The 12581-nt window shown below is 42.0% G+C and overlaps 1 protein-coding gene across 1 annotated transcript in view; it reads left to right on the top strand.

Annotated features, from left to right (window-relative positions):
• LOC110521818 (AP-1 complex subunit mu-1) overlaps nt 1–12581 on the top strand; it is a 34596-nt gene extending 22015 nt beyond the window's left edge. Inside the window, exons 6-12 of the mRNA XM_021599705.2 lie at nt 2924–3050; nt 5816–5958; nt 6066–6137; nt 6523–6681; nt 8929–9054; nt 9207–9282; nt 10053–12581. Coding sequence (XP_021455380.1) covers nt 2924–3050; nt 5816–5958; nt 6066–6137; nt 6523–6681; nt 8929–9054; nt 9207–9282; nt 10053–10075 — 726 coding nt within the window. The 3' untranslated portion in view covers nt 10076–12581. The remainder of the gene's footprint in view (nt 1–2923; nt 3051–5815; nt 5959–6065; nt 6138–6522; nt 6682–8928; nt 9055–9206; nt 9283–10052) is intronic.

The raw sequence follows: 12581 nt of genomic DNA, 5'->3' as shown, positions 1-12581 counted from the left end.
TTTAAAGCTGCTTGGAAAATTCCAGAAAATTATGTCATGGCTTTAGAAGCTTCTGATAGGCTAATTGACATAATTTGAGTCAATTGGAGGTGTACCTGTGGATGTATTTCAATGCCTACCTTCAAACTCCGTGCCTCTTTGCTTGACATCATGGGGAAATCAAAAGAAATCAGCCAAGACCTCATAAAAAAAAAATTGTAGACCTCCACAAGTCTGGGTCATCCTTGGGAGCAATTTCCAAATTCCTGAAGGTACCACGTTCATCTGTACAAACAATAGTACGCAAGTATAAACACCATGGGACCACGCAGCCGTCATAACGCTCAGGAAGGAGACGCGTTCTGTCTCCTAGAGATGAACGTACTTTGGTGCGAAAAGTGCAAATCAATCCCAGCAAAGGACCTTGTGAAGATGCTGGAGGAAACAGGTACAAAAGTATCTATAGCCACAGTAAAACAAGTCCTATATCGATATAACCCGAAAGGCCGCTCAGCAAGGAAGAAGCCACTGCTCCAAAACCGCCATAAAAAAGCCAGACTACGGTTTGCAACTGCACATGGGGACAAAGATCATACTTTTTGGAGAAATGTCCTCTGGTCTGATGAAACAAAAATAGAACTGTTTTCCATAATGACCATCGTTATGTTTGGAGGAGAAAGGGGGAGGCTTGCAAGCCGAAGAATACCATCCCTACCGTGAAGCACGGGGGTGCTTTGCTGCAGGAGGGCCTGGTGCACTTCACAAAATAGATGGCATCATGAGGTAGGAAAATTATGTGGATATATTGAAGCAACATCTCAAGACATCAGTCAGGAAGTTAAAGCTTGGTCACAAATGGGTCTTCCAAATGGACAATGACCCCAAGCATACTTCCAAAGTTGTGACAAAATGGCTTAAGGACAACAAAGCCAAGGTATTGGAGTGGCCATCACAAAGCCCTGACCTCAATCCTACAGAAAATTTGTGGGCAGAACTGAAAAAGCGTGTGCGAGCAAGGAGGCCTTACAAACCTGACTCAGTTACATCGGCTCTGGCTCTGTCAGGAGGAATGGGCCAAAATTCACCCAACTTATTGTGGGAAGCTTGTGGAAGGCTACCAGAAATGTTTGACCCAAGTTAAACCATTTAAAGCCAATGCTACCAAATACTAATTGAGTGTATATAATCTTCTGACCCACTGGGAATGTGATGAAAGAAATAAAAGCTGAAATAAATCAGTCTCTATTATTATTCTGACATTTCACATTCTTAAAATAAAGTGGTGATCCTAACTGACCTAAAACAGGGAATTTTTACTAGGATTAAATATCTGGAATTGTGAAAAACTGAGTTTAAACATTTGGCTAAGGTGTATGTAAACTTCTGACTTCTACTGTATATTTAACGATTTGATAATCATTTGCAGTGTGCAGACTAAGAAACCAGGTCAGATTTACAGTATTAATCAGCATTGTGTCAGAGAAGCTGAACAAATTTTTTTTGTACAATGACAGGCTTCCCCCGGCCAAACCCTCCCCTAACCCGGACGATGCTGGGCCAATTGTGCGCAGCCCTATGGGACTCCCGATCACGGCCGGTTGTGATACAGCCGGGATTGAACCAGGGTTTGTAGTGACGCATCTAGCACTGAGATGCAGTGCCGTAGACCGCTACTCGGGGCCCCAAATGAATTGTCAGAAGTGGGAGGAAATGATTTCAGATTTCCTTACCACAGAAACCGGAGGATTGTTGTAACGGTGTTACACCAGGATACCCACGGCTCTTTGTTCTGACACGTAACCAGCCCCTTGAGCCCATTTTATGTATCCCAGGGGTCAGAGACAGAGACTAATAACTGGCTAATAACTGACTAATTGTAAGGAAGAGCAAGTCTGATGGGCCTCTCCATGCCACATTATCATTTAATTAGATAGCTGGCTTTCCTCAGAGTTCCCTTTTTTTGACAATACATTGTTTCATCTTCAGTCTCTAGGTCATTCTCCAACATACCTTCTCATTTTTTTCCATTCCTCTCTCATCCTTTCTAAAACTCCTTTTGTCATTTCTATACTGAATTCCAGGGTTTCCTGATTTCTTTGGTTCCTTCGTGATGAAGGAGACTTCGCATTGCGAGTGTGGTAACGCAAGACTATCTAAACTGTAAATGTCCTGCTGTTGTCTCTCCCTATTTAAAGGGGGGCTGAACTCCCCGATTCTGCCTGGGTTTTTCTGCTTCTCATTAAGAAAAAGCGAGACTTGCATCTTGTTATGTTTGCTATATTGTACCCTGGGGAGTTATTGTTGTTTGTCCCTCTTGAGTCCCGGTAGAAACATTTCGCCCTCAAAATAGTCTGAATTATTCGAAGATAAATGAAGAAATCTCTAATTAATTTGAACGATTTTGCCGAGGAGGTCTTAGTTGCACAATTTTACATCAGGCAACGGTGTTTGGTGCAGTATTTCTCAAGTTAAAATATTTGCATGAAAACTAGGTAGACAGTATCGAGTCAGCTGCTGCTGCATCCACAACCTCATCAGCAAGCTGTCAAACTATCGTGAGGGAAGCACAAACCACACACTGTTTATCATTGCCCAAGTTCCATCTCTGTTTGTCAATTAAGCTAGCTAGTAGCAAGTGGCCACATCACCAAGTGGTCACTCCATAAAGGGCTTAGGGGCCAAGTGTTCTTTCAACATAACATTGGCAATGTGTTATCTTTTATGTAAACGATTGGATAGAGCACAATCAGCGCAATCTCTGTTTTGGGAAAATACTGACTTTATGAAAAATTATGCTATTACACTTTGTAGTACATTTGTACACTTGAATCAACGTTTCTGACTAATAATCGATGCAACATAGGCCCTTTTCAACCAGAGAAGTATTTTTTTAAATTTCAGCTTCCCTTTAATGTAACCGTGCCTGTCTGTCTCCCTGTGCAAGGTAAGTGCGACCGGCAGTGTCCTGCGAAGTGAGATCATGGGCAGCATCAAGCTCAAAGTGGTTCTGTCTGGAATGCCAGAGCTCAGACTGGGCCTCAACGACAAAGTGCTCTTCGAGATCACAGGAAGTGAGTAAAAACACATGCAGTATAATACACCCACACACACACACACACTGTAAGGTGTTGCCATTAATTTATTTAGTCATTTGCAGGCAGCGAAGAGGAAAGTTAGTTCCTGTATTTCTAATTGTAGTACACATACTGTAATATAAATATGGTATCAAATCAAATACTGTTTAATTAAGGACACACACTACAATACCATAGAATTGGCTCTATTATACTAAAGAAAAACAGTTACAACTACTGTATTCGTAATGAATGGATGGATGGATGGATGAAATTCATTGAGGGGATATGGTGTTTGTATTTCACAGTATTTTACTTTTACATTGAATTGGTGCAAACAGGTTGGCTGCTGGGTAATGTGTTTTATATCACCTGCACTTCTACAGGGCAGGTTAACAAAGGCTTCCAAACTGGCGGCTACTACAAGGCAAACCAGACCAAAAGGACATGGCAAAATGCTCTACCATTTAAGGTTTAAGACTTGCTGACACTCCAATCTGTCCCCCATACATTTTAAATTGATGGGGCACTACTACCACACACTAGTTTAAATTGGTACTCTCACTAACACGTGCAACAAATGTAGCCTCTTATAAAGGACACATCAAAATACTGCATTTTAAAGAGCCAGAAACAACAATACCATGCACCCACTAGTGGTCAAAAGGTTTTTGGAGCTCAAAAAATATGGTACGGTACTGTATTTTGTGGAATGGAATTACAGTATCATTCCAAATACAGCAATTCTTTCTCCGCACACAAAATATTCCCACAATGCACCACAATCTATAGTATGCTGCTGTAAAACATTTTGCTGTTGATAATACACAAAAATACCATATAAATTACTGTTTTCCGTACACAAACTGTACAAACACAATCCTACAAGTATGTAAACGGACACCACCCAAATAATCTGACTCTTCAGACTTGGAGAGCGATGGTCATAATATAGGTAACATGGACAATTATCTTCCACTCCCATGGTCAAATCCTCACCCTTCAAAATCTCAGTGTGCTCCCAATCCTGCCCAACTCACCCCCTTTCCCCCTGCCTCCTCTCCCCATCCCTGCTCCCACCACTCCACTGCTCCCCATCCCTACCTACACCCCCCACCTTCACCGCCCCAGTCCCTGTTCTCACCCCTCATGTGCCCTGGTTGTGGGGCGTCTGGTGGATTACTCTTCCTTGGTCTAGCCCTATTGCTAATCCCTCCCCGAGGCTACTGCTGCTGTTGGCAGATGAAAGATGCCCCCTGGACGGCTCCTCACATGTGCATGCTGCCCACGGACTGGAAGTGGAGTGGGATGTCTGGAACAGAAAAGGAAAACTACTCCGACAAACAATGAATAGATAAACATGAGAATTTAAAATGGGCTTCTGCACTCACCCTATTGTACCATAACCAGAGGAGGAGTCGCACACTTTAATATCTTTCTTATTTGTATGTTTACTGATCTGTGTCTGTGCACGTCATACGTATGGATGCCTTTCAAGAGACACCCCACTGCAAAACCGAAGGTAACTTTAAACCAAAAATGCTTGTGTGCTTGATTACCAACAAGCGTTTTTTTTTCAAGGTGAAGTCACGCTTACTGTTGCGACTGGCTTTCTACGCGTGAACAGAGATGGGTTAAACATCTCCTTCTTCTGGTCAGAGCCCGTTACTACATACAGTTTTGTGGAAGAGACGGGAGAGTGAGGACAGTCAAATCTGGGTATGAGGAAAGCATACAGATGAAACGTGCAGGGAAATCAAGACACATGCGTACAGGGAGAGATTTTGAGTAGATTGTGAGAGATGAGACATGAGAGATATACGAGAGCTGAAACAGTTCAAATTGGGAAAACAAATCAAACGCAGGATTTCCTATCTGATATGGATACATGAGTGTTCTGTTGCCTCGTTAGGGAGATGGCACAGCCTTTCGGGTGAACCACAGGGGACTGTGTACACCCCCTTAGAGCCAAAACATAAAGGACTGTGCCTCCTTTTTCACCTTTCCACAGTTACCCAGTGATGACGCAACATGGGACATCATACCTGTGTCGTGGACCAGTGCTCCCAAGGGCTTACCTGCCGGGATTTTAGCTGTCTTAACAGGTCTCTCCAAAGACTTGACTCTGTGTTCTAGCTCTCTGTATCCATACTATTAACCGACTTAGTTTGGATTCAGTGCACTGTTGAATCTTCACATAGGAATGAATGGTGTCACGTGCATTCGTCGATGGCTGTCCATTTCTATACAGCCGTTGCTGTATGGACAGGGTTATTCTTTCTAGGTTCATGGGGGGATTTAAGTGAAAGCCCAGTGGCCCTGATTCATTATAAAGAGCTTTTAACAGCAGCTCCGCTGGACCATTTACTCTGGGGAAACAACAAGAACATTAGGCTCTCACTACGGCACACATCCACATTGCCATGACATTGTTTTCTAGCCCACTGCTGAATAGAGTGGTCTCCCGAAGCTTTCTCTTGCAAGAGCTGATTGATGGAACTCTTTATAAAGTCCTTATAAAGAAGAAACAGTGGTGTGTGTCCAGTGTCACTGTGAGTTTTCAGATCAGGAAGGATGACAGTGGAACATACAGGAGATTAGCCTTTTTTTGAAGTTAGTATCCGAGGCAAATAAGGTGTGCGGAATGTACAGTATTTTAACTGGGACTGGTGAACTGCTATTGAGATTTTCCACTTCTCAGGAGTTGACTGTATTAGGACATAGCATACAATAGCCCCCTCCTTGCCTGTGTGTCGTATCAGGAGAGAAGAGTAAGACGGTAGAGCTGGAAGACGTCCAGTTCCATCAGTGTGTCCGTCTGTCTCGCTTCGAGAACGATCGAACCATCTCCTTCATCCCCCCGGACGGAGAGAGTGAGCTCATGTCCTACCGCCTCAACACCACGGTCAGTGACACACATGCACACACACACACACACACACACTCCCTTGCCCAATGTTAACCTGATGACCTTCTCTCTCTCTCTCTCCTCTCCTGGCCTTTCCGTGACAGGTGAAGCCTCTTATATGGATCGAGAGTGTGATTGAGAAGTTCTCCCACAGCCGAGTTGAGATCAAGGTTAAGGTAAAGGATGTCCACCATCATTCACTGTCAAACTGTCAACATCTACTGTGTTTCACCAGTAGCTCCAACACTGACCTCTCTTAAGTACATAGTTCCAGACTCTTAAGTACATAGACACAGATCCATGTCGTTTCCATTTTTTGCTTCAATGTGCGAAAACCGTTGGGTTGGGACTGTTTCCTCACCCTTAAACTCATAGCAAGTTAATAATTTAACAGGAAATTCTTCATACAATAGCCTCCGTTCCATGTCCATGACTGTGTCATCATCGCTGTAGTGTAAAAGCGGGTTTTACCCCATAAATTGCCCCCCTCCCCCTCTTTATGTCACTGCACGTCCTTGTCGGTAACCCTGTGACCCTTACCTTTTCCCCTCCACCCTGCAGGCCAAGAGTCAGTTTAAGAGCCGCTCCACCGCCAACAACGTAGCCATCATGGTACCCGTGCCCAGCGACGCCGACTCGCCTAAATTCAAGACGAGCACAGGCAGCTGCAAGTATCTTCCCGAGAAGAGCGTGGTGCAGTGGAACATCAAGTCCTTCCCTGTAAGTAGCCTACATGGACACAGCTAGCGTCATGAGATAAACTCAACATTACTATGCTAATAACCTATTGCAGATGGCAGTCGATGCATTCCTGTTCGTGCATCCTCTGCTATTATCATAGATATTGTAACAGTCACCATGTGTTTTTAGATGCTATTTGTTCAAGCCTTGCTCACCCAAGAGTAATACAAGGGCTATACAACAGTTGTAACTCTTCATTACCATACTATGGTGTCATTCCATGTCCTTTCAGGAAGCCATCACACCCACCATCTCCGATTGTTCTGAAATCGTTTCTCTAGTTAGGATTTGCATTCCTGCAACATTGTTTTGTTGAAATATAATTTGATCTCTGAGAAATTAAGAATTGATTGCACTCAAATTGGCCATTTTCATTTATTGGATTCATATAATATTCAGTAAATATATTGCCTTAGTCGATTGGACCAAACTTTTTTTTAAATAAAATGAGGAATCCAAATAAATGATTAAAAGTCCCACCCACACCAATCCCTACCCAACAATGAGTAGATAGAGAACTGATACTATGTCTGAGAAGTTGTATGGAGCTGCAGCTTGGAATATTGTTTCTTCATCCTATGTAATGTATTCAGTGAATTTGGTATATATATTTTTTTCTCCCCCGTTCATAGAAATAAGTCTTTGAAGTTGTTAGGTTTATGTCCCATCCTACATCCTGATAATACCAGGTTTTGACCACAAGATGGTGCTGTTCCTACTATTAATGTTAAAGGGATAGTTCGAATAAAATTACAAAATGACATATTGGTTTCCTCTATGGACAAGGTATAACAGCAACCCATGCTTTGGTTTATGTTTACCTGGCCACTGTTTCAAATGCTAAGTATGTATTTGTGACAAATCCAATGCAAGTTAATGGTACCTATATTAGCATTTTCACACCTCATTTCCAAAACATCATTGACTTATTTTTTAGATACTTTAGTATGATTTAAACATGAAGCGTGAAATTACTGATATAGGTACCATTGACTTTTGTGCCACAACAGTGGCCAACAAAACCAAAGCCTGGGTTACTTTCATACCTTGTCAATAGACTACTTAAAGGGTAAGGAAACCAATTTAATTTAGTAAATTGGGTGAACTATCCCTTTAACATTCTGGTAATAACAGAATTTAGGATGGGACATAAACCTAACAACTTCAATGAAAAGAGGATTTTTTTAAAAGTCACAAACTTCACTGGGAATACATTACATAGGATGAAGAAACAATACTCAGAGCCGCAGCTCCGTACTACTGTCAGACACAGTGAACTGATACTATCTACTCGTTGTTGGGGTGGGATTGACGTAGGGTGTAGGGTGTCCGTGGGGGGGCTATTGACCATTCCTTTAGATTCCTCATATCTAACTCTTTGTTAGTCAAAAAAAGTTTTGTCCAAAGCGACTGTTAGGTACTATATTTATTAAATATTATATGAATCCTATAAATTAAAATGGCCAATTTGGATGCAATCAATTAACTTCATTTCTTAGAGATCAAATTATATTTCAACAAAATAATGTTGCAGGAACACTAACATGAGCTTTTTGAAGTGGAACAACCCCAAGTGTAATTATCGACTGAATGGGAACTAAATAGTAAAAATAGAGTCTTGTCCTACCATTCTCGGAAGGCAGTACATACTGTATTCTCACAGGAAGCAGCACATTTTATAGATAGCATGTTTTTACACTGCCACCAGACGAACCCAGGGGAGGTTAGCCAAGTAATGACTGATAACGGCTTTAGAGGAAATATAAAACGCCCCAACACTTCATATTGATAAAGACCGATAAGGATACTGCACTCAACCCCATGACTATTAACATTACATTCAGCATATGACTGTCAGCTCTCTCTGCTGCTGTAAACCCACATCCTTCCTGGCTTTGAAAAACAACAGAGTCGCACGGACAGTTTTAATAACTGTGTAGTGGTGTTATAGTGATGTGTGGTAGGGGAATGGGTTCGATGTGTGACCAACGACATCCAAGTCACCTCTGTAGTTGTTTACTTTACCTTGATTGGACAAGGCAGTCCTGTGAACTGCAGATGTATCCTGCCCTAGTGCAGGTGTGAGGAGAGTTTTACAAGTATAGGAATGTATAGTCTAGCTAGTTTTGTTTTGTTAAGATCAGGTATGTTATAAAGAAACCTACCGGAGAGAAATGCCACAAATTTCCCAATGAAAGTGTGTGATCGTGTGTGTTTTGTGTGTAGGGAGGCAAGGAGTACATGATGAGGGCTCACTTTGGGCTGCCTAGTGTGGAGAGTGATGAGTTGGAGGGGAAGAGGCCCATCACTGTCAACTTTGAGATCCCCTATTTCACTGTATCTGGTATCCAGGTAAGTTAACCGAACCCATTTTATCTCTGTTAACGTGAACCCTCGTAGAGCCACACGAGTTTCATTGAATAGTGCATACAGGTTGGAAGGAGCAGTCTCACCAGTATGTGTGGTGTGTGTCGTTTATGTAACTGTTCTTTGCTCCTCCTCAGGTACGCTATCTTAAGATCATTGAGAAGAGCGGCTATCAGGCGTTACCGTGGGTACGCTACATAACACAGAGTGGAGGTGAGACACACACAAACACACACTCCTTATCTCAGCACTATACGGCCCAGTAGTGAACCCAGCTTTCATATCCATTACCTCTCCTTATAAAGCTGGGGCATGGGGGATCAGAATTATGCCTTGGTGCCATTAGGTTCTCCGGGTCACTTGTCACTCTGCATGCCAAGGTGACTATCACCTTTCCACTGTAATCAGCAGAGGTAGAGAGAGAGAGGGATGGAGGCAGAGAGATGGAGAGTGAGTGAGAGGAAGGGAGAGAGAGAGAGAGATAAAGAGAGAGGCGCACCACACTCAGATACCTTACACTGGCAGTGTTGACTTATTCATAAGCGAGTTCTAAGTGGTTATTGTAATGCCATTTATAACTGCTCCACTGACCCAAATGTGATCACTGTCACTCTAACCTAACGTAGCAAATGCATGAAACGAGATCCCCGACATACTGGTCTTGACAATAATTTTTTTTTTAAATGTAGGAGGATGTTCTTTTTTGACTGTTCAACCAATCCAGGAAATTTGGAGGAGTTAAGATGTGTCGCCTTGTTCCCATCCAAAAGCGGAAGTCATGTCAAAGGCTCTCTTTTTATTTCCCCCTGAAAACCTGAACATCCGGTTGTTGGGGACTCGGCAGAAGCCACAGGCACGCCGAGCCCCAGTTTTGTGGGTTTAGATGCTAACAGCGTTAATGTGATCAGCCACAGTACAGGGGCAAAGTGATGATACATAGAACAGTGTTAATGTATTACTGTTACATCTCCCTCTTTTGGCAGATTACCAACTTCGGACAAACTAAGGGCAAGCCTGCTGCCAGACGAATGGATCTTCACTCCCTCCCCCTCTCTCTGGCTCCCTGGGAGTGAGGGACAGCAGAGGACAAGGAAAGGGTAACAATTTTCACCACTCTCCAAAAGGACCAGGCAGCCATCATGCCCCTGATCTGCAGACATTGAGTACAGTAAAGACTCTGTGACGATCTCAATTGCATACTCCTCTCGTCCTCTCTTTGTCATTTCCTCAAACCCCATTGGATGAGGAAGCCAGAGGTCCCACCCCTCTGACCATCTCCTCCAATGGGTTTTGAGAAGGAGACGAGGAGAGACGACGCGAGGAGTAGGCAATTGAGACCTTCCCATAGTTTCCCTTCAGAACTCGACTGATGTGTCACCTTTGGCAAAAGTTTTACAGCATCTGGAGACATGTTTTCTCAGTTTATAGAGTAATGAATGTAGGGGTTTTTCCCTATTGGTCGTGTTGTAAAAATTGTATAGTTTGTTTATTCTCAAGGCACAGTGTGTTTAATTTACCGTAAGAATTCAGGGTGTGAGACATGGTTGAAAGTCTGTGAACATTGAAACGTGGCTTTTACACAGCACTGATAAACTTGTATCTGGTGGGTGTGGTTGTCAGTTGATGTTATCGTGGGGTCAGTTCTGTAACAGCATTCTGTCTCATGAAATGAACACCGAGCTGGTCAGATCACCGATTACTAAGTAATACAAAATAAACAATATTGCCATCTTTGTATTTGCACTCAGCTTAAACTAACTATATGGAAAAGACTGAAGGAATTATTTTTCTTTTTGCTATACTGACAAGGAAGTAGTTTATCTACCTGGCGGGAACAGATCACTTGAGGAAAATACATGAAAGAAAGAAATAACCCTCCAGAAATACAGGTGGACCAGTATGAACAAGACCTTGCCTGGCTATTGTATGCCAAAATGTGTTAAAATTGTTTTTATATTTTATTTTTCTCCATAAAAAAAAAAAAAACACCCAACTTTTCCAAAGCAGGTGTTGTTTGGTATAGTTACTGTAGTCTGTTGGGCACCAACCCCTCATATCAGCCTTGGGTCTCTGCCAGAGGAATAGAGTTGAAAGGTTCAGCCCAGACTAGACGCTACAGTCAATTTGTTATGTGCATGAGTTTGCGGTGTGTAGGCCTACTGTATGAAATCCCATATTACACTTTCCTTGTAAAATAGTTGTTTGAGGAACAGAACAAATATGACGATTTTCTTTCAGATATTCTCTCCAGTGGGGTTTTAATGATTAGTACATGTGTTTTTCAATCTCTCAATATCTTATTTATTAACCATATGTAAGTCAATAGGAGGCAAAAGGACCTATGTATAAATAAATAAATGTCTTTGTACTTTCTCTTCTAGTTATTTTCGTCTATCAGTGAAATTTGTATTTTATCAATTGAAAGATGGGGACAGACGAGCTGAACCCCCTGGGTCCATACTTAAACCTTTGGTTTAAAGTGTCTCGTTATTAGCTTTTCTCATAGCATAGTGGCTAATTGTGCCAGGTTTGCCTAAGTATGACCAGCTGAACAGCATGATTATGTCCGGTAACAAATTCCGTATCAGCCAATTCAAATTGTCGACGCAGTTCGACATGATCCAACACTTGTTCATAAAAGCGTCCTTTAAAGGGGTAGTTCACGATTTTGGTCATGAAGCCCTTTATCTACTTACCCAGGGTCAGATGAATGTGTGGATACCATTTTTATGTATCTGCGTCCAGTATAAAGTTAGAGGTAGTTTCGCGAGAAAATGCTAACTAGCTTAGCACAATGACCGGAAGTTTACAGGAACAGCTAGACTTTGTCGTTGCACCAAAACTAGTTAGCAATTGCGCAACTTCCTTCATAACTGCACACACAGACAGACATGGTATCCAGAAGTTCATCTGACTCTGGAGAAGGACCTCATTGGAAAATCCCAAACTATCCCTTTAACAGAAGTCCAACGGAACTTGGTATGTGAGTGACTGGTCAAATATCTCAGTGTAGGAAATCTACCTCCTGATAGTTGACCCAGTTTGCAGCAAAGGTTATAGAATCCCACATTTAAAAGTCCCTTTTAAATGTAGAATTACATTTGTGTTAGTGTGTTGAGACGAGAAGTGCAGACTACACCTTAAATATTAAGATTAAGAATTAATTTAATAAGGAGCCACATATTTCTTCAGACTAGTAGACAAACACACTGCAAGGACCTAATAATCATATTACATTACATGGACTTGTACGCCTAAATGTAGACCTACAATGTTTAATATACCATTTATAATGATTAATTTGTGAAATATACGTTATTTGACTTGATGACCAGTAGAAGCGTTATCCCCCACCCCCATTGTTGCCACCAGTGAAATATGAACTCAGCAGTCTCATCCTCCAAACTTTGAGCATACCTCCTTAGCAGACTGCACCATCAGTCAGTGAAAGCATAAAATAGAGGTAAAGTATGACAAAACCACCATCCTTTAAAAAAAAAAAAAATAGCTAA

This window comes from Oncorhynchus mykiss, chromosome 30, assembly GCF_013265735.2.
Source record: "Oncorhynchus mykiss isolate Arlee chromosome 30, USDA_OmykA_1.1, whole genome shotgun sequence".
NCBI classification, from domain to species: Eukaryota; Metazoa; Chordata; class Actinopteri; order Salmoniformes; family Salmonidae; genus Oncorhynchus; species Oncorhynchus mykiss.
Note: the sequence above shows the minus strand (reverse complement) of the source record. Positions and strands in the feature narration are given on the sequence as shown.